General features: G+C 40.2%; 2 protein-coding genes across 4 annotated transcripts in view; both read left to right on the forward strand.

The window, feature by feature from the left end:
• The window catches only part of LOC135082519 (phosphorylase b kinase gamma catalytic chain, skeletal muscle/heart isoform), a 44,294-nt gene extending 30,562 nt beyond the window's left edge, over nt 1–13,732 (forward strand). For both annotated transcript variants that reach the window (XM_063977319.1, XM_063977320.1), the window contains 3 exons: nt 7,981–8,142; nt 8,874–9,059; nt 10,873–13,732. In XM_063977319.1, the coding sequence (XP_063833389.1) occupies nt 7,981–8,142; nt 8,874–9,008 (297 nt within the window). In that variant the 3' untranslated portion in view covers nt 9,009–9,059; nt 10,873–13,732. The remainder of the gene's footprint in view (nt 1–7,980; nt 8,143–8,873; nt 9,060–10,872) is intronic.
• Nucleotides 13,733–15,607: 1,875 nt separating this feature from the next.
• The window catches only part of LOC135082510 (max-binding protein MNT-like), a 59,897-nt gene continuing 49,167 nt past the window's right edge, over nt 15,608–26,337 (forward strand). Inside the window, exon 1 of one of the 2 annotated variants that reach the window (XM_063977310.1) lies at nt 15,608–15,733. In XM_063977310.1, coding sequence (XP_063833380.1) covers nt 15,664–15,733 — 70 coding nt within the window. In that variant the 5' untranslated portion in view covers nt 15,608–15,663. Of the gene's footprint in view, nt 15,734–25,298; nt 25,430–26,337 lie in introns of those variants that run through there. The other variant, XM_063977308.1, reaches the window with a different exon arrangement.

The raw sequence follows: 26,337 nt of genomic DNA on the forward strand, positions 1-26,337 counted from the left end.
TCAAAAGTGCTTTCAAAAGACCTGAGATTTAAAAAAATTCGACGTTTTGTTTAAACAGTAAGCGAAAAAAAAGTGACTTGAAAATGAAATACAAAATGATAAGGTATGGCAAATGATAATTTTTCATCAATGAAGAAGCAGAAGTTCAATTTCATTATGTCCTCCATCTAGGCTAGTTTCCGTCGTCACTCAAGGTTTGACTGCGTGTCTCAAAAGACAATGCCGGAAATTGGCGTCTTTTTTTTTTCGCGCGGCCATCGACCAAACCTTCTTTTTTGATTACAAAATAGTGTAATAAACCAAACTTACTATGACATGTATACCTCTAAACTCAGTCTGAACTGAGTTACGAGCATTAGAAGTTTGATGATTTTACATACTAGATTTGCTTTTTGCGCGCAAGTTTTGTAAGAAATTGCAACAAAATAGTGACATTGTATGTGTAAACAAACAATAACATCCATCAAAGGCTCCAGACATCAGTATGCAGCAGAATCAGCGCAATAAAAAAATACCGCAATATTTTGTTGCAATTTCTTACAAAACTTGCGCCCAAAAAGCAAATCTAGTATGAAAATCATCAAACTTCTAATGCTCGTAACTCAGTTCAGACTGAGTTTAGAGGTATGCATGCCATAGTAAGTTTAGTTTATTACACTATTTTGTAATCAAAAAACAAAGTTTGGTCGATGGCCGCGCGAAAAAAAAAAGACGCCACCTTCCATACAAAATCTGGCATTGCCATTTGGGCTTAATTGAGGTATTTTTTGGGTGAGAGGCATAAGAACTAATGCCGTTTTATATCAAAAATTCATACTTAGAGGTACTCAACCAGGTACAAAGTATTTCCTTGTATGTTAGTCTGCCACTCTTTAGTAAGTCCCGAAATCTCCGCTTCGGCTCCCCTACTAACCATTCTAACCATTGTACACAGATAATATCTTACATGCAGCTTTTCATGTTACTACGTCACATTTTCAAAATCCGCGCGGAAAATCGCTCCAAGCGGAAGAGCGCACTTTGAGCTTGAATATTTCAGTCATTTTTAAAGATATCAAAAAAGTAAAAATACAGTATTCATTCTAATTTTTTGTAGTTTTTATTGGCATCTTCAACAAAAATTGTGCGCCATGTCCATTATATGATTACTTTGGCACGGTATTATACACGTTCGAAGATTTGTCATTTTCATTCATTTCATCATCATCATCATCATTTCAGCCACAGGACGTCCACTACTGAACATAGGCCTCCCCCAATGACTTCCACATCGCACGGTTGGTAGCGGCCTGCATCCAGCGCCTTCCCGCTACCTTTATCAGGTCGTCGGTCCACCTTGTGGTGGGTTGACATTGCAGAATATGACTTTTGATAGGTTCATCATAGAATTCGGCGGGGATATCCTCACGGAGGAAGTTCGTAAAAGGGCGGAACAAGATCTTATAATAATGCAAGGCCGAAGCTGTAACGCGCGTGCTCCTACGTGTAATCCGGCGAGTATGCAATAAATAGTAATGTCTGGTAAATAGTGGTAATACGTATCGTTCGTTCGTTCGTTTCAGCCGAAAAGAGGTCCACTGCTGGACAAAGGCCTCCCCCAAGGATTTCCACGAAGACCGATCCTGCACCGCTCGCATACAGGCACCTCCCGCGACCTTCACCAGATCGTCGGTCCACCTAGTGGGAGGACTGCCAACGCTACGTCTTTCGGCTCGTGGTCGCCACTCAAGAACTTTCCTGCCCCAGCGGCCATCAGCTCTACGAGCTATGTGCCCCGCCCCGTCTATGTCTATATGCGCTACGATTACAGGGTATCATTTTGCATAGTCGCAAGACTTCACTCCGCTGCTGTCAAATCAATGTCGCATAATGTTATCGCAATGTGTGTGGCCCTTGGCCAAATCACAGAAGCTTGCGTAGAAAGAGCACTTGAATGACAATGAAAATCAGGGTTACCATTTTATAAGATCTCCTCACTATTGAGGGTAACAAAGTAACATTAATAATCTAACCATTAATTACATTTATTACCTATACGAGAAAGTAAAGCAACATGCGGTTTTATTTTAATTTGTAAAATATTTGTAACAGTTTGTTCCAAGTTTAGTTTTACAACAGTATTGCTGTTTCAGCTGTCACTGTGAAGCTTTGGGAAAATAAATAAATAGAAAAAATATTAACATAATAAATATTTATTTAAGTTTTTATGTTCATTATCATAATATGCCAATTTAAGTTACACTGTGTGACAGTCTTTGACACTAAACAAACTCTTCAGCTTAACAATACCTACCTACAGGGCGTTTTTATAGTAATCTTGCTTTTGCTGATGAAACAAGAAGGGTTGATGATTCTACTACTGAAATACAACTACTTTTCTTACAGGACCAATATCAAATTCTCAAAAAAATTCACATCCTCGTGATGGTGATAATTTCTATGGAGAGGTTTTTTTTTTTATATTCGGTCTCTTGGGATAAGTTATTCCATTTGAGCAGTAGAATTAATCTTTTTTATTTGATCACATATAAAAATAACACAAGTGTTTAGGAAAACTTCTTCTTTGGTATGGTATCACTACGGAGTTATAATGTCGGCAACTCTGTATCACTGACTTGTAACTTTCAAACAGTATGAATAATAAGGGCACCACATTGGTTTTCTTTCTGAAAAAAGGCTTTCACTTTTAGTACTAACCCTTTAGCACTATTTCATTGAAATAAAAATACAATAAACGCACAGAAGACTGAAATTGAGTCAACTGACGTGACATTTATAATTTGTTGACATTATGACAGTTTGACAAGACTAGGGATTGAAAAAGTTTTAATTGAAAAAGTAAAATGACAATTTATTAAAACGATTCACAAGGATATAATCGATTAAAAATATTTATAAAATGTTCTGATACTTGCCTGTAGCGATTATCCAATCCTGGTTTCTACTGAAAAACTACCTCGTGGCAAGATTTTAATAAAATAATAAAATCTTTATCTTCTCTTTCACAATCTATAAAAGTTCATTTGGTCTATTATTATACATGTGCTATGAATGAGGGTTTTCGCGATTGAACAATCCGCGAGATGGCAATACGTAGACGCGAGGTCCAAATGCTGCATGATTGGTGGATATCTATCAATGTCATGTCAAAAATAACCAATCATGCAGCATTTGGACCTCACGTCTACGTATTGCCATCTGGCGGATTTTTCAATCGTGAAAACCCTCATTGGCATAGTTATGAGAGACTGGCAACTATACTAGGTTGATATATGTTTCTCACACTTCAACTGGCATTGGATTCAACATCGGATTCTGACACTTTTACAGTTATGATACCATGAATATCAGTTTATGGTCCTAATTATTTTTATTTTATTTACGACCTTCGACCAGTTGGACACTTTAGATAGCTTCTTGTCATAGTGTCAATATCTTTTTAGCTTTTAACGCAAATCTAGTCTTCAAAGCAGTTTAATCGATTTATTTTATTTTCAAAATCGATATTTTATTGTCTATGATGGCCGCAGGAACATCACTATACATGGACTCCCAGCAATAAAGTACGGTAATGCCTCGTACAGATTTTATCGGCAAAAATTATGGAACTTGATAGGTTTTAGACCATGCCACGCACCAAAACGTCCGGAAGTTGTAATAGTATTATAGAATAAACGTTAAAAGACTTATTTATTTAATTTTTCAATGCTTAAGTGTCCATTAGAATGAAAGGGTGCTTAATGTATTAAAAAAAATAGAAAATAATTATGATGGGTTAATGTTTTTGGGCGGTTTTTAGGCGGTTTCTGACAATGTCCTTTGGGCGCTTTTGGCATTTATTACTTTTGAGTGTTTTGATGTTGAATTTATTTACGTCTATATCTGCCACTATAGGGGGATGATGCCTATCCTCCCGACTAAGCGGATCAGCTCGACAGAGCCGAACGCTGTCAGCACTAAACATTAAAAGGTCCAGAAATCTACCATTGCAATTAGGGACGTCGTTGAATTGATAGAGATTGCAAAAGGTGACCGTCTCACACAGAAGATCAGCCTTCCGACCATGAGGCTCAGACGGCATCAAGTAATTATAGCCAGGTGGTTTGATCCATTGGACATCGGGAGTATTAAAATCTCCCAAGCACAGAAACTCCTCAGTGTCACGAAACTGTAATATAACTTTATGGAGATTAGTGTAAAACTCATCAATGAGCTCCAGAGATAAGTCAGGCGGGAGATAGCATAGACAAATATTGATAGGCTTTGCCCCTACGGATTCAGAAAAAATTGTAATCCATAGATCCTCAACCCCACTCTCCCATGAAACCCGATGAGCAAAACGAAGACTCTTTTTGAGAGCAATAAGAACACCTCCACCCTCAGACTTCTGAACCATTGACTTGTACCTGTCTCGCCTCACAACACTATAACGAGAATCAAAAAGTTCTCCATCAAAAACACCAGCGTTAAGATTAGTTTCAGAAAGGCAAATTATATCATAATTGCTATTAAGTACATTCAGGAATAAGTCTTTAGCTTTTGATCTAATGCGATTAACATTCTGATAGTAAATTAACATAAAAGAAACCTGGAAGAGGTCCAAATACAAGGAAAACCGAGAAATTTTAAATAACTACTATGTACTTAAGTTCCTAAAGCTTATCCAAGGTGTCCGTGCTTTTAACATGAACACAAGCTGCTGTATCCTCCTTGCGCATATAGACACGCCCGTATTTGACCCAAACGTATTTGTAATTCTTCTCTCTGGCCGCTTTTCTAGCAGCTGCGTGTAAAGCTTTGCAGTCCGGAGAGAGGTGTTCGGTAATATAGATTCTGTGCCTTTCTGTGGGTAGCCCGAGATGGGTAGTGTCCAAGGGCTCGTTCTTGTGCTGCTTGTTATAACGATGACTCGCAGAGAGAACCTCGTCCCTCAAACGCGGATTGACCAGTGTTACGAGTATGTTACGAGGTCGGTCCGAGGAGGGGTTCAGCTTGGCGACTCTACGACAAGAATGGATTTTGTCATCAGTCATTTGAAGATTAATAGCTTTGCAAAGGTTTTGAAATATGGCAGACGGATTCTCATTTCGACTCTCGGGTACTGCTTGAATCTCTATGTTCTGATTGCGCGACATCTTTTCTATAGATGCCAGACGGTTATTCAATGAATTGAGTTGAGTTTGAAGTTGAGAGTTCTTAGCCTCAAGATCCTTGATAATTCGTACTTTGTTGTCTATCTCGTGTTTCAAAGATGATTGTCCTTCGCATATAAAATCTGTGGTGACTGTAAAGTCTTCTTTAAGCTTTTGCATTTTGGAGTCCATCTCCGCTTGAACTAAATTGTGAACATCGGTCTTAACTGTTTCTCTGAAGTTGTCTGTGAAGACAGCCAGGTACGCCTGCAGTTTTTGATCCAGCAAAGCACTGATTTTATCCATAGTCACGACGTCACTGTCGTGACCAGAAGGTGGTGGAGATACTACAGTCGATTTATCCGAGATTTCGTACGATATATTCATCGACTCATCAGCAGGGGGCACTTGTGTAAGTCGGACTGGTGTATTAATGTTTCGCCTTGAACGCCTGGTTATGTTGTTACAGCTTGGGCATATCCAACTTGCTCGGTAGTCAGCTTGCAATGACGAGTATTGTTCTTTACTAATGCCCAAGCACTCGATATGATATTTGCTGCGACACTGTCTACACTCCAATTTGCTATCCCGGCCGAGTACTGCATTTCTACAAGCGGAGCAATGCATCCTTTTATAATTTGTAATTAAAAATAAAACCAAAAAGTTTCCGGGCGTCCGGATTTGAACTCGGGTCCGCACGATATAGACAGACGTTTACGCCGCAAGGCCAATTGCACTTAATGCGATCGGACGAAACACGCAAACTGTTTACGCATGAAGTTGCTTCTGTCAGTGTCCAGTGGGTACTTGTGTTTTTGTCAGACAGAAAAAATATATCGAACTGACCGTCCGTCCAATTTATAAGCAAAACACAAATCAGTATTTTCAGTTTTTCGTAACTGACACAATCCAAATCACTTTAATTATTGTTTCACATGATTGTCACTTAGGAGACGCAAGTTTTTACACAAGTTTATCACTGATTACAATGCTTTAGACTCATTTCTGGAATTAAATAACAGGAGCCAGTTTTAACAATGTTGCTCGGATGACAAGCGCGGTAAAAAAAGCCATTTAACATGTCATATCTAGGCCCAGTTTCCAACGAGGCGGAGCGGAGCGGAGAAAAGTTTTGAATAACCACTCAGATTTCATTCAATTTGATGGAAGTCTGATTGAAGGTTACTCAAAATATTTCTGAAGACTGCGTGGAAACTGGGTCTAATGCCCGTTTTCACCATCAATCCCTAATTTTTAAGTGACCCCTATGAAAACAAAATGCCTGATAAATGTTACTATAGGGGTCACTTAAAAATTAGGGATTGATGGTGAAAACGGGCATAAAAGTCTATTGGTGTCTTTGGTGATCCAAATGATTTCATGTTTAGTTCCTTGGATCCGGCTCGAAGGACCAAGTATTGACAATCTTGAATAATGTGCTATTTTACATAATATCTCACAATTATGAGCATGTAAAGAACAAGCTATGTGTCGTATAATTAATTTGATGGCTTTTTGTTTTCATTTTTTGTACATTATCCTGTTAACGGGTTAACACATTATATTCCATGTATCCTATACGACAACTTTGATTTGTACAGATTTTATTAGTCAACTTCTTTTGTTTAAATCTGACCTGCATGCAATATTATGGTCATGTGATTAAATTATATTATTATGTTCTAATTAGTTTTTATATGTTGCTAAATTCCCAAATACCATTTTAACTATTACTGAGTTATTAATTTGTTATTCCACAAACACACACATTTTAAAATACTGTAACTTACAGTCCATACAATACACTAAACGTTTACGTCTTTTTTCCCCTTTAGATATGGGTAAGTCAAAAGCCTGTAGCGAAGACAGAGTGAGAGTGGCGCTACGTGACCGCGACGTGACATTTTCATACAAATGGGTAGTTGAAACCATTAAAATACCAAAAGCACAACTTTATCAATAACACACTTAAATTTAGCTCTGAAAAACAATTTAAATTAGCTGTGATTTTCGCATTTTATTTGTGTGCAATTTTTTATCATGTAAAAATCACAGTCGTTGAATAAGAAACTAGCCTTTTACAAGACCTTTTCTTCATACAAAATACACGTTATTTTAAATTAAAGCATTCTCTTTGCGACTTTATTAGGAAGTCACTGCCACTTACACACACGCTCACTGCTGAAAATTTTATGTAAATGTTACGTCACGTCGCTGTCACGTTGCCTGCGTACCATAGGGCTGAAACTAGGGCTAGTTTTACTTATTTATTTGCACAGCTCACCGAATCACGCTTACCTGGCCTATTGTTATATTATGCATGTTGTATTTGTGCATGTTTTTCTGTTGTAGATTTAGAACTTTTTTCAAAACCTAACTGTTGTTGTTCGCATTGAAGGTTTATTTTTTAGACTTAGAGTAGTTGTAGATTTAAATTAGTACATAGTTTTGTTTAAATAACGATTTAAAAAAAAAATATTACAGTAAAAAATCCATCGATAAATTGCTAAAATTTAATATTTATCGTATCGTCACAAATTTATGAATATCATAATCAATTTTTCGTAAAAAATTAAAATAATTTATTGCATTCCATAATGTCACACAGGTGTTGACATGATCATAACCAGATAAATTACATGTAGACCCAGTTGGGCATATCAATATTACTATAATTATCCTTTAAAATAGAAGTACACCTTACCATAGAGATATCGTTTAGAATAGATTATAGTTAAATTTTTAAAATGTTACCATAAATGTAGACAGTCATTATAATTACAACAGAATTATTAGAATAATCACAAACTCCATTACAAAAATCTAATCTCAAACCCGTCAACTTCAGGCTATAAAATCGGGTCGCTTCAACGCCCGCGCAAAACTCCGCCTTGGTTTGCTGACCGTGCGAGCTGCGGTGCGTCTGAGTCGCCTGCCGCATACTTCTACAAGGGCCTTGCCGTTGGAAGACGCTTTGCGAGACCCGTACACCATGAGGGTGCTTAGAAAGGTAAGCACTTAGATGTAAAGCCTGGTCCGTGAGCACGTAGAATCCCGTCCAATGACCCCAAGCTACCCATCCCTGTCGCTCGCGCGTAATTATGTTGCTGTCGCGACTGTGCGACGGGCGCCCGCAGTGAGTGTGCGAGCGCGACAACAACGATTCTACGTGCTACGTGCTCACGGCTACGGGATTCTACGTGCTCACGGACCAGGCTTTAGCTATGCTAAGATCTAGATGCTGTGGTGCAGGCAAATAAGATCCCAAAGTCGTAGGCGTAAGGTGCATATTAGTAGAGTCGATTCAACGCCCGCGCTCTACCACTGGAAGACGCTCTTCGGGTTCGCCGTTGGAGGAGGCTTTACGAGACCCATGAGGGTGCTTAGGAAGGCGAGCACTTGGATATACTTACCTCCCGATATCTGACAACGTCATAACCTTAAAAAAACAGGCATCTTCTGGGCAAGCTAGTTTCTCCATAGGTCGCATCTGACCTCTCCCACGTGATATTGTTAACAGAAAAATAAATTACGCATTAAGCAAATCAGTATTCACGCTTTGATGCGTTAATGGGTGAAAAATGCTATATGGCACTGGCAACGTGGTAGTTACAGTAACTTGATCATTCGTAAATATATCTCGTTTAGGATTTTTTTGACCTGTCTCTGATCTTTTGATGCCATAGACAAAAACAATAGTCTCAGTTTTCAAAACATAATATTCTTATATATTTCTTCCAGGTGATAGACGGCTGCGCGTTCCGAGTGTACGGCCACTGGGTGAAGAAGGGAGAGGGCCAAAACCGCGCCGCTCTCTTCGAGAACACGCCGAAGATCGAGCTCAAGAGCCTCTACGTCAGCAACCTCAGCCGATAGCCTGCGAGAGGGCAGGGCAACTCCTAGATACCGCTGGCACCCTGGTCTTTGGTAAGTCAAGTGTGAGAAACATTTGCTTTTCAGAGAACATTCACTCAAGGGCCCTATATGCTAGATGCCTCGGCCGATACCTATGAGACTGCAGGGTAACTAACTCCTCGATACCGCTGGCACCCTGGTCTTTGGTCAGTACAGATCGAGAACACGCCCAAGACCGAGCTTAAGAGCATCTACGTGAACAACCTCAGCCGATAGCCTGCGAGAGGGCAGGGCAACTCCAAGATACCGCTGGCACCCTGGTCTTTGGTGAGTCACTTGCTTTTCAGACAACATTTACTCAAGGGCCCTATATGCTAGATGCCTCAGCCGATACCTACAAGAGTGCTGGGTAACTAACTCCTCGATACCGCTGGCACCCTGGTCTTTGGTGAGTGCGGATCAGGAACACGCTCAAGATCGAGCTCAAGAGCCTCTACGTCAGCAACCTCAGCCGATAGCCTGCGAGAGGGCAGGGCAACTCCAAGATACCGCTGGCACCCTGGTCTTTGGTGAGTCAGAGAGCTGTCACTCCAGGGTTCTTTATGTTAGACACCTCAGCTGCTTGTCTGTTCTGAAAGTAGTAGAAAACAGTGTAGTCTTTACCACGCTGTACTCTTCGAGAACACGCCCAAGATCGAGCTCAAGAGCCTCTACGTCAGCAACCTTAGCCGATAGCCTGCGAGAGGGCAGGGCAACTACTCGATACCGCTGGCACCCTGGTCTTTGGTGAGTCAAACAGCTGTCACTCCAGGGTTCTTTATGTTAGACACCTCAGCTGCTTGTCTGTTCTGAAAGTAGTAGAAAACAGTGTAGTCTTTACCACGCTGTACTCTTCGAGAACATGTCTAAGATCGAGCTCAAGAGCCTCTACGTCAGCAACCTCAGCCGATAGCCTGCGAGAGGGCAGGGCAACTCCAAGATACCGCTGGCACCCTGGTCTTTGGTGAGTAAAACATGTCATTTTTGGGTGAAAAATTCTGAGATTAGAGTCCCTCTAGTTAGCAGTCTTTCCCAAAGTGGGCGATAACGCCCCCTTGTGGGCGCTGCAGGCTTAAAGGGGGGCGGTAAGAGACCCAGAAAAAAAATCGAGACGTTGTGTAGAGGCTTTGGAGGCGTCATCTACTAGGAGGACTCTTAGACACCGACTGAGCTCGACTCTTGACTACAAAAATGGGGGGCGCTAAAAAATTATTTATTCTCAAAGTGGGCAGTAGGCTAAATAAGTTTGGCAACCGCTGAGTTAGAGTATGAATGTCATCAACCTTATCCAATATCACGCGCCGGAGTGCAGAGAAATTCTTCGATACCGCTGGCACCCTGGTCTTTGGTGAGTCAAGTGTGAGAAACATTTGCTTTTCAGAGAAAATTCACTCAAGGGCCCTATATGCTAGGATGCCTCAGCTGATACCTGAAAGAGTGCAGGGTAAGTAACTCCTCGATACCGCTGGCACCCTGGTCTTTGGTCAGTACAGATCGAGAACACGCCCAAGACCGAGCTTAAGAGCCTCTACGTGAGCAACCTCAGCCGATAGCCTGCGAGAGGGCAGGGCAACTCTTCGATGCCATGGGTCCCTGGTATGTTTGGTCAAAGTAAATTTTATAACAAAATGTTTCAGAATATCCTAATAGTTGTGCAAATGCCTCTATGTAGACATACCGCTACCTCCTGATCTTTTGGAAGGTTAAGAGCTAAATTATTTTATGACAAACCTCATTTCTTTTGTTATATCACTTGAGTGATATTAACAAGATATTTTCGAGGTCCATAAAAAACAGAGATTTTATATGAAGTGTATTCTATCGTACCTTTTTTTCTTGTTTCTAGGTCTTCCAACCACCAGGGTCGCAGAGCCTCGCCGCCGCGCCGCGCGCCGCACGTAGGTTAGTCGCGCGTTCGCAGCGCTAGTTCAATTATTGTATTAACCCGTTACCCGCCGTAACGGATACCGTTAGCGATAGCGTTATTACGTTATGAAACGTAACCATTTGTTTTTTAGTTTTATATTCGATTGTTCACGTCTAACATCATGGTACAAATATTGGCAATATATTGCGTGATTGTTTTGTGTTACGGTTGTCGAATTGTGTAGGACTTTTTTCTCTCTATCTCTCATTAAAATAAGGTTCACAATTCATAAGTAATTTAGTATTATATTATGATACAGCGTCCTTTGAAATTATTGGCTTGCAAAGCATTTATTTGCGAATGTAGGTAAGTCGCAGCCTCAGAATTAGGCAATGACAGATAATCATGAGAATATTGTGATATTATGGTGTATCAAATATACAGCATATTTTAAATACAACTTTACATGAATGTGTCCAATATTATTCAAGAAAAACATTAAAATTATACAGTACATAGTTATTAAATGTGAAAACGGAAAGTTACAGATTTTTTAAATAAAAGGTGCCTTCATAGTTCTGGTGCGACATAGTTGAATATCCCAATGATCCCTGTTTTACTGAGTCCTATGTTGTAGGATATAAAGCTTAGCAATGTGGCATATTATTCAGATGCAATACGTGTAATTTTGCAACAAGAATTAGTGCTGTCCTGTCAACTGTCACAGTATTTTAGATTTCACATGTTTTACAATAAGTGCGATCTAAGCATTGGCATCTAATTTTAATTTAAATAAACAAGAATTCTAAGGACTTAGTAGAACAGGTGCTAAAGTAAACCAATGCACCAATGCTTCTCTAGTTAATTGTAGAAATAGCAAATACGAAACCACTACCGTGTCATTAAATACTATATTAATTAGAAATACAATCGTTCAAATACGAAGTCCTAAAGTACACACAAAGAAAACAATTTACTTTTAGCTCCTTTTCTCTTGAACTATTTGAAAGAGCAATCTAAAAATGACATTGATATTCTAAATGTTGTCACTATATTTTGATATTTATCCACTGGAGAAATGTGGGCATTCCACGTCGATTGTTTTTTTTTTCTACACCGGTAAAATCAGAATTGTCACCAACTTCGTATTTGAAATTACACAGCTAGAATAGCATATAACTTTATTTACTTGCATATTTTTATATTACTGTATGTATCTAAAAATATAGTACCATAATAAAACTGAAAATATTTTATATTTATGTGGTATCTGATATCACCAGAAGTTTTGTTATTTATATTTATTTATTTCACATAATATTTTGTGGTTTAGATAACTATTTGTATTTATACAAGTGTTTGAAACATCTCAATTATTTTTATTATTTAAGAACAACTTCGTCCTTCCCCTAGCAATAATTACATACATATACCAAGAATATAAGAAATTACTAATATTAAGTAGTATAGTATAGTATTCGTGTGCATTGTAAGAGTGTAAATATTGCGTAGTCGTAGCAATATAGCGCTTGAAAGCAATATTTTGTCGATATATTAAACTATATTTACGTAAGCAATGTGATGTGGTTGAACAGTAAGATAATGTTACTGCTAGTTAGACGAAATTTTAACTTTTTTGGGATATTTTTGCCAATATTTTGAATATTACCAACTTGTATTTTGGTAGAAAAAATTACCTACTTTAAAGCTTAGTAAAGTTGAGGTTATGTGGTTCTACTTATCACCACAATTTGAACTCTTTTCACTTGTCTTAAAGTCAGGTTGTCATTGAACGTTATAGGCATATTCACATAAGTAGACTGTGCTGTGTGAGCCATATTTTTGCTTGAGACGCATACAAGGCTCTCCAGTATCATATAAATAACACCAGCGCTATGCAGTGTGAATGAACACCCTAATGCTTAAAAAACGCTTCCTGACTAGGGTTCCTTTGAGTAATCAATGAGTCGTCGCTTTAACCACAAATGTCTGATCTATTTCCGTTTTCCACAAAATGGAACCTTTTTCTTTTGTTGGTTGCAATACAGAGTGTAATCGAATTAACGCTAAATCGTAATCCACATAAATTATGCAAATAGTGTAGTTGGTAGGTAACAACTCTTATCAGAGGTGGAATTGTGTAAAGCAATCGTAATCATTTGACAGTTCATAACGTACGATAAAGTCAGTTATACAAAGCGTTTGACAGAATAATCGTACGTTATGAACTGTCAAATTATAACGATTGCTTTACACAATTCCACCTCAGATCTTGCGTTAGAGCATTTACAAACTGTATTTGGTCTTCGATTATTTTGAGCGACGACTCAATGTGAACTCTATATTTAAAAAATACAGTTTAAAAATGATGTTTTAAACATTTATGGTATAGATAGATCAATAACCCAGATGGGAGATCCCATGCAAAAGATCTTGAATTATTTATTTAAAATGTACTTGAGTACGTCACCAAAAGGCTGAATTTCCACAGCGAATTTTGAATTCTACGTATTGACACATCCGGTTTAAAATCAATTTAAAAAAGCCAATTTTTGACCATTGTTTTTGTGGGTTTCTTCAAGGAAATATTTAATTATTTCTTAATAGTGTCAGGTCCCTATTAGAAAACTGGGTTTCAAACTGTATTTTGTACAATTTATAAGTAATTAATAACCAAAAATGAGAGATCAATTTGAGTGTAATTTACATAACAAGTAAGTCACATGTTGTAATTAAGATTCATATCAAAATGTAATCTGTGATTGGAATATACAATGACAGCTTAATTCTCAGCTAGACAGTGTTACATTATTATTAAAATAAACATCTTTAAACCACATTCTGACTGTATGATTTCAGACCCTGAATCCGCATATACATATAAAAATTTACATGAAAACCATATTTTAAGATACCACTGAGAGGCTGAATACGACAGAAAATATATTTTTGGTTACCCTTGGCGTGCAAATTGCTAAGAAAACGTGGGTCTTACTTTACTGTAGTTGTGGTAAGTGTTATTTAGTATTTTTGGTTATCCTTTGGCGTGCAACGTGTTAAGAAAACTGGGTTTTCACTATAGTTGTAAGTGTCATTCAATGTCTAGAGGTGATTTTATTCTTGTACAGACCACAGCATATCTAGGTAATCGCTGTGGCATCTTAAAGAACCTTATAATAATATTGATTGATAATAATTTGATAATGTAAAATGCATATTTTATTTGTATTTACTGTAGAAACACATTTCATATTATTAAACCCATAAACAACTGTGCAAGTAATAACAATGTCATTTTGAAATAAAACATATTTCACTTTAGTGTGACTTTAAATAGGTATATGAGTCACTATTTATTGCCTTATACTTGCTACATGTACAGAACAAAGTACAGTCGACAGCAGATTAAAATATACATTTATTTGTCGCAAAATCGCACTTATTGTAATGACATAAGATGCTACGGTGTTTATCTTGATGATGTATGTACATTTTGTATGATGCAAGTGACACAGTTTATGTGTAATAATCTACAGTGACAATTCATATGGTTTTACATTGCGATGAGTTACTTGGAACTTTCGTTCGAAAGTCTCACGCAATATGGGATATCTCTACCATATAGATATGATATCTGGTCGATTCATAATTATACGTTTTAATGGCCAGAGAATGTTAAATGTTTTTTACGAGTTTAATAAATGTAGATTATTTTTAATACCAGTCCTTTGTGTAATTTTGAACCAATAACGCGTCGAGAATGTCAGAATAAAATAATTAATTAAATCCTTAATTACATATCTAGTTTAGTATGTCATTAGCGGTACCATTCATGTGTCTAGTACACAGGAAAATAAGCTTTCCAAAGCAATCTAGCCCATAGTACTTTTGTGATAGAGTTGAATATTATTTGATGTAGAGACGTCCTTGTCAGCAGTCCGCCCTCAAAAAATGACCGAAAAAGTCTTCCATGTGATTACATTTTTCCATCGTGATCCGCCAGTCTAGGGGCCAGTTTTATGTGATTATTATTCATTATACCCACGCGATTCCATGGAATATTACTCGCACAATTCGGGCCGCAATAATAAAAGTTAATCACCTAATAAATAGTAAACAAGCGGCTGATAGTACACGCGTTTTATCGTGATTCGCAAAGTATTTCGGTGCTTAGAGATAACTCGGCAGAATTTTCTCGGACAACTTGTTAACCGCAGCGACAAGTAGGAAGTGAAAGTCCGCAACAACACGTGCCCTGCGCGACTGCACCTCACCTCGCCTCACCTGGGCCCGGGACCTCATCTCCGCCGGCCTTATTACGCACTGCACACTGCAAATTAACACAAAACAATTTGATCGAGAGCGAGCATTACAGAGGAAAAGTATTAGATAAACAAAGCCGAGTTTGAACCGGTTCCGCTGTGCGATTGCGAGTTTCTTATTGCGCGCGCAATAAGACTCCAATTGGGTCGTCAGTCAGTTGAATGGAGTTGGTAGCGAGAGCAGCGTGCCGCTTGCCGCGTCACGGCGGGGGCGCGGGGCGCGTGCATTCGATCGTCGGCCGCTGCAATGGCATCGATCGCGCACGCCCCGTGCTACGTCGCCGCAACTCGCGCCGCCATTGGCCCCGCGCGCCGGTCACGTGACTCGCGCGCTCGCAGCCCATTGGCGCGTAGTGGCGGCGGCCACGTGAGAGCCGGCGGCGCGCGTGGTCAGTCGCGGCGTGACAGCGGGCGCGCTCGAACCGCGCGCGGCTCTGCCGCTTCCGAGATGAGCCTCCTCGACACGTTGCTAGAGGCAGCGCGCTTCATCGAGCTGCAGGAGCGGCGCCTCCAGGCCGGTAAGTCCCGGCGCCGGCGGCCGTAGCACCGGCGCGGCTTACGACCGGTCGCCGGCGGCAGTGCAGCGAGCCGACGCCCGGCGCTCTTGACCTTGAACAGCACGCAGCCGCGCACCCCCGCCCCCCGCGGCCTCGCCCCACGTAAACAAAGGAAGCCTGAAATTCATTCCGCAGCGCAACGTAACTCCTATAATATCTGCGTTTAAACAACAAACAACGCATCTATTTGGAAGCGGCCACGCACACAGTACGCCTATTTGCGTGTGTCAACTCGCTTACGTGGGCGAGGCATAGACAACGCTCGACTGAACTATCTCCGATCTCCTCGTGTCGCGTATTTTCCTAGTGCGAGTGGGTGGCGAGTAAGCGATGGGGCGAGGTGTGTACGTGGAGCATTTCGGAGCATGACGCATTTGAAGTGAGCACGAGCTGGAGTCCAGTCAGCTGATCGCCGGTGGAGGGGGTGCGCGGGCGCTGTGAAGACACGACCACTGCGCTTGATGCGCTGTGTAGTAATTTTACACTGCATCCTCTCTCACTACATAGAATTTGAGTATATTTACCTCGAGAAAAACTAGCACAAGGCGTGTTGCGTAAGGAGCGTGTCTATTCATTGTTCAACAAGACCTGCAATCTGCAACGGTGCTACGACGGTTATCGAAGAATTCAATTGTTTACAAGCTAGGTAGGCTGGCAGCGCGATTATGAGGAAGTCTCAGCCAGACTGTTTACTAATAGGCGTAGATAAGCATGACGAACTTACAAACAGACCAAAAATAATTGCTATGGATGCCGTTAGTCAAATTCGCGATGGATATGACGACTCTACATCCTATTAAAGCTAATATAACTTAGAAATCCTTCAGGAACCAACTTTCTCTCAAAATATTTCAAACTGTTCTGAAATTTTCAATTTCTTCTCCAGTATCCCAAGTTATAGCTCTACCAAGTGTAGTTTACGTCATTGTTTACCGTCAGTGTCTCTTGTGTTTTTCATAAAAACCAGGCAAAAACTTTCTCCTTTCCTTTTAAGTAAGTAAATGTTTATAATATTTATCACTACCAACAGTACAAGGTAAAGCTGCAATTAGTCTAAATAAATGGGTATAGTTAGTTACATGTCGCCTATTTATATCGTAATCGTTTTTAATAGCCACGAGGCGTGATTATCATTGGTAAATGAAATCACTGCTGTTGCAATGTATGGGCCTGTTGGTATACGCTCATTGCTGTGAGTGGGATGCCATAAAAATCCTTAAAATCTTGGGCAATGTGTAGGATTATAAGAATGTAGAGACATGAGAATGTAGTCCTGTTGTTCTTTCAAAATAAGTTAAATTTCTTTAAATGGTTGATACTTTCCAAGTAGGTGCTTAATCAAACAATCTCTGTGATTTTGAGGGTCTTGTGCGCCTTACAAATACAAATCACGAAGATCAAAGGCTTAAGTGGAAAATTGGCATGGGATTTGAAACGCAATCAGATAGATAATTCCATACAATTACTGTTTCCAAACTTCCAATTCACCAATTATTGTCCAAGCAAATTCCCAAACAACAATCGGCTCTCTACTAGAATAGTTGCCTCGTTTAAGTACTATACTTTCATTGAACGTAACAGTACCTGCAACTAAAGAAAGGCCGGCTGATTTAACAAACGCAAAACCACTGCTATCTTTAAGAAGCTCCACCCTAAAATTCTTCCAAAAACCAAAAAAAATCCCGAAGCTGCATTGTTTTCTAAAAGGGTTGCGTCACGAGGGTCTGATTGTAGCAAACGGTTGTCACAAAGAACCTATTGCGACGCGTGTCGAGTGCTCTCATCCGTGAGACTCGCAATAATGAATCTTAACACGTTGTGATAAGGACCGTCGTGCTTATCGTTTCTTATCGCCGGGCCAACTCCCGCCGCCTCTGCGCGCCTAGTAAACTCACCGATGTAGAACCGTTATGCGACAGAGCTTCCATCTTGCGACGTGGTTCGGAACGTGCAATTTTTATTACATTTCGATAAAAGGTGTCGGGGAGACGTGAACGTGCTTTTGTTATTTTTAGAGGATCCGTCCCAAATAGCTTGGGTATTGGATGAAGAGACACTGTAATGAAATGATACACAGGTATAAACTGGTCAAAATTGTTCAATCAACGAAGAACAGATGCAAAATGATGAGATGGACTTACCTAAATATAAGTTGGAGTAATTTGGTCGATGCATTCTGCACACAGTCTTGATTCGTGTGCTAATTTGCTGTAATCCTAAAATTTTCGGAAATTATTGTATCGATTACTGCCATAGATGTAAGTTATCTAATGACGTTAGGTCTATGCGTTCTAGAAACTACTTTCTGTTTAATATCTAATGATAAACTGGACAGTAGGCAGGTGCATTAGAGTAAAGGGCATAAGGTTTACGTGAGCCCTTCACCATCTGTCGCTATGATTGATTTACTATGTAATAGCTACGTTGGGGTAAATTATATTATCTTTACAAATTCTACAATTTTATTGTAATGCAGGTATTCCGTGAATCCCTTGTTCAGACTCGTACTCTTGAAATTTGCTGTCTCTCTTCGAGTATTATTAAATGAATTGGGATTAGATCATTATTCTATTCTATTCTGTTAATAGTTATATTACGTAGAGTCGGCTTATCGCAAACTATGCATGTGTTCTTGCACTTGCTAGATTAATTTTAATACTTTGTGACAACTGTAATTTGTAGACAAACATCACCTGATGCTTGGATTTATATACATTGTTCAACATCTTACTTAATTAAATTAAAAGTAAACATGTCATTTTAAATTTTATTTAGATTTGATTTAATTCAGGAGAGTTCAGGCAGAGTTCGTGGCTCTATCTTTTATTTTATCAGCAAAAACTTACCACAAATGTTCAACAACCGTTAATTGAGTTTCAAAAGGTCGAATTATCAACAAAAACAAAATAGCAGTGGAAAATTTCAAAACTGTACCTTCTTAATGGGGCCCAAGTCATTTTTTCTTGGCAGTTAGATTGTGAACATTACTTCGAGCATTCAACTGGAATAGATAGGGGAAGGAATCTTTTACTTGCCAGTTGTTACCCTTCTTTGCTTCTGAATGCTTTGATTAAGCAAAAGATGCCATGAGAAGTTAAAATTTCTCACTTATTCGACACTGAAACACGATGATTGTGTGACGTGTGAGTCATCATTAAAATTTATTCATAATTTTATGAAAATACTTGACGCAAACATAAATGTCATCACGTAATGAAACATGTAGACTTTACATCCACTAAGATGTTAATTAGAAACGAGGTGTTTGCTAGAATTATAAAATTTTGTCATAATAGTCATCTACTTTGTTACTATAATTTAAATTCCTAATGAGGTTTGTTACTCATAGATGTTAACGTAATAAATGACCAAACCATTCAATTTCATATGACTAACCAATTCATCATAATGCACAATACGAGTAACTCTTAGAACCATAAGCTTCTCCGGTAAGTTTCCACATCCAAATTGCAACACAATTAAATTGTATGCAATTATACAAAATTCCCAACAAACGGGCTTCAAACGTCGAATTTTAGTTAAAACAATGTTTTAACTTTTAACAAGCGGGCAACTAGCATATCCAAGTGTAGTTTAATTTTGAGCTACAACTATATTTCTGTAGTTTAGAGAAGTTTAACTTTACCCACGTGTCTAACAGTGATGGCCTCCCATTTCAATGATTAAATTAATTTATTTTTAGCATGTGTATGACGAACACTGTGTGTACGTTAGCATTCACATTATTGGGTTTTCTTCAAACACTATTGCGTGATTGTATATTATTATCCTTATCTCTAACAGGTTTTCCCAATTACTGGCAAGAGGTGTCGAAAATATCAAATTTTCTTCTTTATGGAATTGAAGGTTTTGCTAAACAAGATCAGGGTGTACATTTTTCGCGATTTTTTGGTTTTAGCAATGGTTGATTGATAGACGTTGACGATTTAAATAAGATTGCAGTGTTTATATTAATAGTTCAGTTTCTTTTACGCTCATTTATGAATGAACAACTCTATTCAATGCCAATGTTACTATTGGTTCTTGAATAATTTCCTACAACCACAACTTTCTCGTTGTCACGTTGGTTTGTTATGAAGGGAAGCCAGTGTCTTTTAAAGTAGCAATACGATGAAGAATTGAGAGTACAGCAAAGTAACCTACATGCGTCAATATTAATTCTTGCAGGGTCACCAGATCTGCCGCACAATTTATAAACGCAGTAAGTAACACGTGAGCAGTTTCGAGAAAAACGCGATCAAAGTTGAAATTTTATTTTGGGGTGCCTACAATTAGTTACGCAAATATTTGTAAAAAAAAATATATGGGCTTATAGAGCTAAACTCAAAGTTTATTTTGATATGAGGTTTTTGTATTTTAATTAATATTTTGTATTTAAAATTATTAAAAAACTGTTTATGTTATGGATTAACTAAGATTTCGTTCGATACTTACTACCCATGAATGCAGTATGATTGTTCCTTACTGCGTTTATTAGTAGTTTTCGTTACTTACGGTACATGTGTTAAATAATTGATTTAAATTTTAGTTCTTACAACGTAATATATGCGCCGTATCTTTACAACTTACTGCATTTATGAGTGGGAGTGTGAATCAAAATAATTTATCAAAATTTTAAACGCGCAGTAATAATACAATTATACTGCGCTTATCATAAGCCAATAACGCTTTCATGTTGAACTTTCCCAAATGACCAAGGGGTAAATGAAACAAGTATTACAAAATAATTGCTGAGATCGCTTGTTATTCAATCAAAAATTAAGATATGGCACCCACTTTTAGATCTTAAATATACCAATCTAATAAAATAAAGACTCGGTCGTTCGTTTCAGCCGGAAGACGCCCACTGCTGGACAACGGCCTCCCCCAAGGATTTCCACAAAGACCAGTCCTGTGTTGCTCGCATACAGGCACCTGACGCGACCTTCACCAGATCATCGGTCCACCTAGTGTGAGGCTTACCCAAGCTGCGTCTTCCAGCTCATGGTCGCCACTCAAGAACTTTCCTGCCCCAGCGGCCATAAGACAACTCATAGTGACTCCAACCTTCAGAGGAGTGGGCACGGCATTTGACATGATTTTTATCTTTTCCATTAAAGACCCATTTGTTGAGAGGCTCTATTGAGGCAAGCGAGGATTGAACTTAGATCCTCCACGGTCTCAGCCATGACTACGATATCGACCGCGAATCAAAGATGGGTGATGTACTCGCTGATGATATTTATGCCCAATCCGCTCCAGTCCAGAAGCTTGAAAACATCTTCCAGAGTGGTAGTGAACAGTTTTAGAAATATGACATCTCCCTGTCTGACCCCTCGCTGCAACTGGAGTCCTGATCCCGGAGACGGACTGACATTGTGGCCTATTCGTACAAGCCATTCAACGATTATCTATAGTAAATTTGGCACCGTTGGAGAGACTGTAGCTTGAAGAGAGAAGTCTTTCTCATAGACCACAAATGCCAGACAAAGTTGCTGATTATTCTCCTCAGTTTTCTGCCATAGATAAGTATGTGGTCTATCGTACTAAAGCCTTATCGGAAACTATTTGTTCAGGAGGCTAGATGTCGCGTAAAACCATTCATGATGACTCTCAAAAACAGAATCAGAAGTGAGATGGGTATAAAATAAATTCTTCAACAAGGTTTTGTTGCCTTTTTTGAAGAAGAGTATCACCACACTTCTGTGCCATGCCGTAGGCGTTTTTCCCTCAAGGATGACGGAATCGAATAGCTTCTAAAGAGCCTTTAGTACCGGCGTTCCGCCTGATTTCAGAAGCTCAGCCGTGATTCCATCATCGCCCGGTGCCTTGTTGTTTTTCAGCTGTTTGAGAGCCTTTCTAAACTCGTACAGACACGTCCGGGATATCTTCGGTATAGTGTCGGGTCAATCTAGCTCTTGGGTCTTCGGCTAGATTTGTCATTTGGACAGGTTTTCAACTTCTTCCAATAACGTAAGAGTCAGCCACTGCGTTCATAACATGTTAACACCTAGGCAGCACTCTGACAATCCTTAGTATGTACGCAGTACAATTGTAATTACTGCATTAATATTAAGTACAAGTCATCTGTTTTTCCTATGGAAACATAATATCAGTGTGTGTTTAAGTGGAATTACTGCACATATACTATGTGCAAGGTGAACTTAACAATTGTAGAAACATAATAAGAATGATGTAATTGGCACATACTGCACTATTACTGTGTAGCAAATTAAGTAAGCGCGAGTATTCACGTAATATTAAGTTATTATGTGCTCTTACTGCTAACATAGTATGTGAAGAAACCTACAATCTGCTCTTTACTGCGTTTATGATAATATGTATCTTCCGTTCTAAGATAGATAGAAAAAAACGGGTCTTTGATTCTTATAGATCGCGATGTCAGGATTCAGAATATTCAAAACAATCATAAATGCAGTAAGTGGTACTTACTGCGTTTATAAATTGTGCGGCAGAGATAATGACCCATTTTCCGCTCCGTGCGCAACTAAAGTTCGAGGTTTAGGTTCTAAGATATTGTCGTCATCATCGTTACTTCAATATAGGTGCAGTACGTTGCTCATTTCAATTGCGATGCGTCAGTCCACAAGTTAGGCGTACAATCGTATCACCAAGGCTCGAGGAAGGTCGGCGCGGGCGGTGAAAGGCGTGGTGACCTCGCATGCGGGTCTGTGAGGACGTTACGCCTGTAGTATATTGAACTGTGAGACGATAGGACCGTCGTAAACACTGGCTGTTTTGAATCGACGCTTTTTGCGCGCTGTTTTTCAACGACAATCTTTTTTCGAAACTGTAAAACGTTTTGGGAGAGCTTCAGAATTTCCAGCTTGGATATTATGACGCTTTTCGCCTACTTTCGGATTATTGGAACTCGTCTGAAGAAAGTCAGACGCAAGCCGTGTTTTTATGGCAGTGAAAAATAAATGTATTATTCGTTTACATGAATTAGAAACGAAAAAAATACGGTTAGTTGAAATAACGCCCGGAACTGAACTTGAATATTTTTGAATATTGACAAAATCTGTATAAACTCACGTTGTTTAACAGCAAATATATTTTAAAAAGGCGACTTATAAAAACATTTGGTGGAAGAAAATAAAATTAGAATTGTATATTTGGCCAGGGAGTAGCTACCACCAGGGATTGTATCAAAAGATTTACATATTGCCTATGTATTAGTTCGGCAACGGTACCTCGAGCTGCTACCGTTATCTGTTAACAATTTTAAATGAATGCGAATTTTTAATCCTAGTCAAAATGTACCCTGCGTCACTTTTGCCAATTTCTTTTACACTATTTTTCAGTCTGAGATCACGTGGGAACAGTTGGTTGACCACGGTTCTGAATTTTTCCATTCCCGAACATCTCATTGAATTTTTATGGGGAGATATTCTGGTAATGTCCGGTTTCAGCTGTGATGTATGTATTCAAAAAAGTTGATTGCCATAACATTTTATGTTTAAGATGCCAAAATTACAAGTTCTCAGCCTATATTTCACGACTTTATTGCAGAGCTTGGACCTTCGTGGGGTTAATGTAGGAGTACCCTGGAGCATTTTGAATTTTAATTCGCATTTTTAATAGTGTATTATCATCTGATGTAAACGCAGTCTTTGTTTCCTTTGTGCATTTCCTTGAATGGCATCTTTTGAATACGATCAAGAAATTCAACGTTCTGTGAGTATTGTTGGAATATATTCGTGAATATTTTAATATCTGTATACCTAACTTGACATAATATGCAATCAGCAGCCACACGAGTTGAGGTCGCTCAAAATCCATCACCCATACAAATTAGATAGTGGCCATTATAAGTTGAAATTGTTCATACATTTCCTGTTTGTAACATTGAAATGCATTTTGCAGTATCGGTGCGTTAATCAGGACCTTTCTCGCTGCGCAGACGGCTCGTATCGGCATCCGGTGCTCCCCCTGTTTCCACTCCAGTCGTCTGCTCATTATTGATTACTGATGATACCCGACGGCCATTAGCAATGCTAATTGTCTCATCAAACACATGCTGCGCCACACATCCAGCCGAAATGTAAACACTTAGGTATTCTTCAAGCTAGGTGTACTTACTTGCAGGTCTCAAAAGAATTGAATCGCGTTGGAGCGTCGAAAAATTTCATTTCGCAGCGCAACTTGATTTAATCAGGACTCGGCGTTCCAGAAATAGAATCTAGGCACAATGCTAGGTCGCAACGCAACAACCTGCTAAACCGGCAGGTGTGGTACAGAGGTGCAGGCAGGAGCGCGGGAGGTTTCGCGTGGCGGTGTTTCCCCGGGCGGGGCGGGGGCCGGTGCACCAAGGTCAGCCGGCGCACGCATGCGCGCCCGCTCCCCCAGGCCTCAGCCACCTTGCCGGAACCTGCACCCACTCACTTATGTGCTCCTGTGAGCTGCACTCCACATAATGGGCGCCCTCCCCCACATTTCTCGAGTTACGCTCCGTAGATTCCGAATTCTCGGCAGATCCGAGATAATCATATCCTGTGTGCGTGTTCTCGCACAAAGGAACAGATTTCTATCGGTTTGAAAAGGCTTCGAACGTTTTTCCGCTTCCGCAAACTTTTAGAGTTCAGGGCTCGCCACGTTGGCCGAGTATTCTCGTGATCGTTGTTTGGAGAGCAGCTAGACTCGAGTGCGCTATGACGGACCTAGATATGGCGGTGTAATATAGATAACACGTGCCACGGTGCGCGTAGGAGCGCGGAGTAGAACGTATCGCGCAAACACTACTACAACAAACAGAAATCCTATTAGCAAGATTAGTGCTTATGACGTAAGGCAAGATGGCTCATTTTCGTGCTCAACGCCATAAAAGTTTACGTTGGCCTAATTGTTCCGTTATCGACGAACACTTAAACTCAATTTAGCAATTCCAAGCTTCGTCGATAGCTTGAAAATCAGTGATTCATGTAAAATGAACTGCTTTCAACCAGATCGATGCCATGACGCCATTTCTTCCTACGCCTTTCAGCGTAGAAAGGAAGACTAACACTGCACCGGCCACGTCTTATTAGAAAGCTATAGCCATTCTGCATAAGAAGCGGCACCGCTACGCGACTCTTGCGTCGGTTCGCACTGTTGTGCCGCTCGATTCGGTTGCAATGTTCCATTCACCTTATTCGTCGCGTCGAGGTTCAGTGACTCCGCCGGCGACCGACTAACTCCTCAGAACACGTCATCTGCGTGCTAATGCAGCCGTTTCATCACCTACGGCCGATCGGGGCTCTTTAAATTCTGTAGGTGTCCCGCGGCCGCCGTTGCGACCTCGTTTCGCGTGCGAGCGAGTGCGGCGAGCTTCATGCAGCGTTATGTAAAGTGCCGAGAGCAGTGCAGCGGCGAGCGTTGCGCTCGACCGCGTGCGCGCCCCCCGCGCCGCTGCCCCTCGCGATTTCGTCCGCCGTCGGTTTCACTCGCGACGCTCGGCGCGGGGTTCCGGAGGTCGCGCTCCTCCCGCCTCCCTCCTCGAGACGGAACCGTCCGCGGCCCTCGGCGGCCACTCAGTCGTCGAGCGGATCGCGTCGACGGCGGCTGGCTCGCCTCGAACTATCGTGTCGCGTAGACGGTCGGCGGTTCGCGTGAATCGTCACCGCCGGGGGTCCTCCGGCGTCTGTTTTGGGAGTCGTGGTAATTCGCGGTTGCGTTTGCGACGGTCACGACCGCGGAGCTGGCGGCGTGGGTTGGAAATAGCGTGCGTTATCATCGGCCTCGAGTGGCGAGACGAGATAGCGCGAGGTCGGCGGCACCTGCGCGCCGCGCCCCACGTGCCGACCGCTGCAGCCGACGATTAGCTGCGGCCTCAGCGCCAGCATCGTCCACCCGCCAGCTTTGCTGAGCGCCCTCCCCCAGCTAGGATTAGCGCGGCGCCTCTCGCCATTGTTCCCCTTCAGAAAAATCAGACCTTCCCCAAAATTTTCAACGCTTATCTCGATGCGCACCCAAATGTTCATTCAAAACTAAAACGAGTAATTCTTGAATTAAAAAGTAGTCAGTCACACTTCATATTGTGAAGAGTCTAGAAGCAACATAATGGTTCTTATCATTTCACAATGTGTCCCTTGAAATATTAGATTACATAATTAATTTCCCTGGCAACCATGTAGATATCAAGAAATACCTTCGATACGTGTTTTCGTTTATCTTCAAAGCGTATGTTCAAGTATGTTGTACATTCTTGCGTCGAAGTTTTAGTCTTAAGTTTTTCCATTTAATGATCACGGGGATAGTTTTGTAACTTCCAGATATTTTCTACTTCGCTAACAAATTGATCCTCTTTGTCCTGCATCTTTTGATCGTTGTTATTGTCTCTATGATTGGACAATTCAATTGTGTTAGAATCGTTTGATGTATTACCATTACGGGAAATTGGATTCTTGCTTTTGGATATGCAAAATGTTGTCCCTCCATTCCCTTTAATAGCGTTCAACATTGTAATAAGGCTTTGCGAGTTACAAAACCAGTTCTTTTGTTAAATGTGTGTACAGTTAATTCTATTAGCAACGTCAGAGCTCCATCGTATTGATTTGTGTCAAGCA

The sequence above is a fragment of the Ostrinia nubilalis genome, chromosome 21 (assembly GCF_963855985.1).
Source record: "Ostrinia nubilalis chromosome 21, ilOstNubi1.1, whole genome shotgun sequence".
NCBI classification, from domain to species: domain Eukaryota; kingdom Metazoa; phylum Arthropoda; class Insecta; order Lepidoptera; family Crambidae; genus Ostrinia; species Ostrinia nubilalis.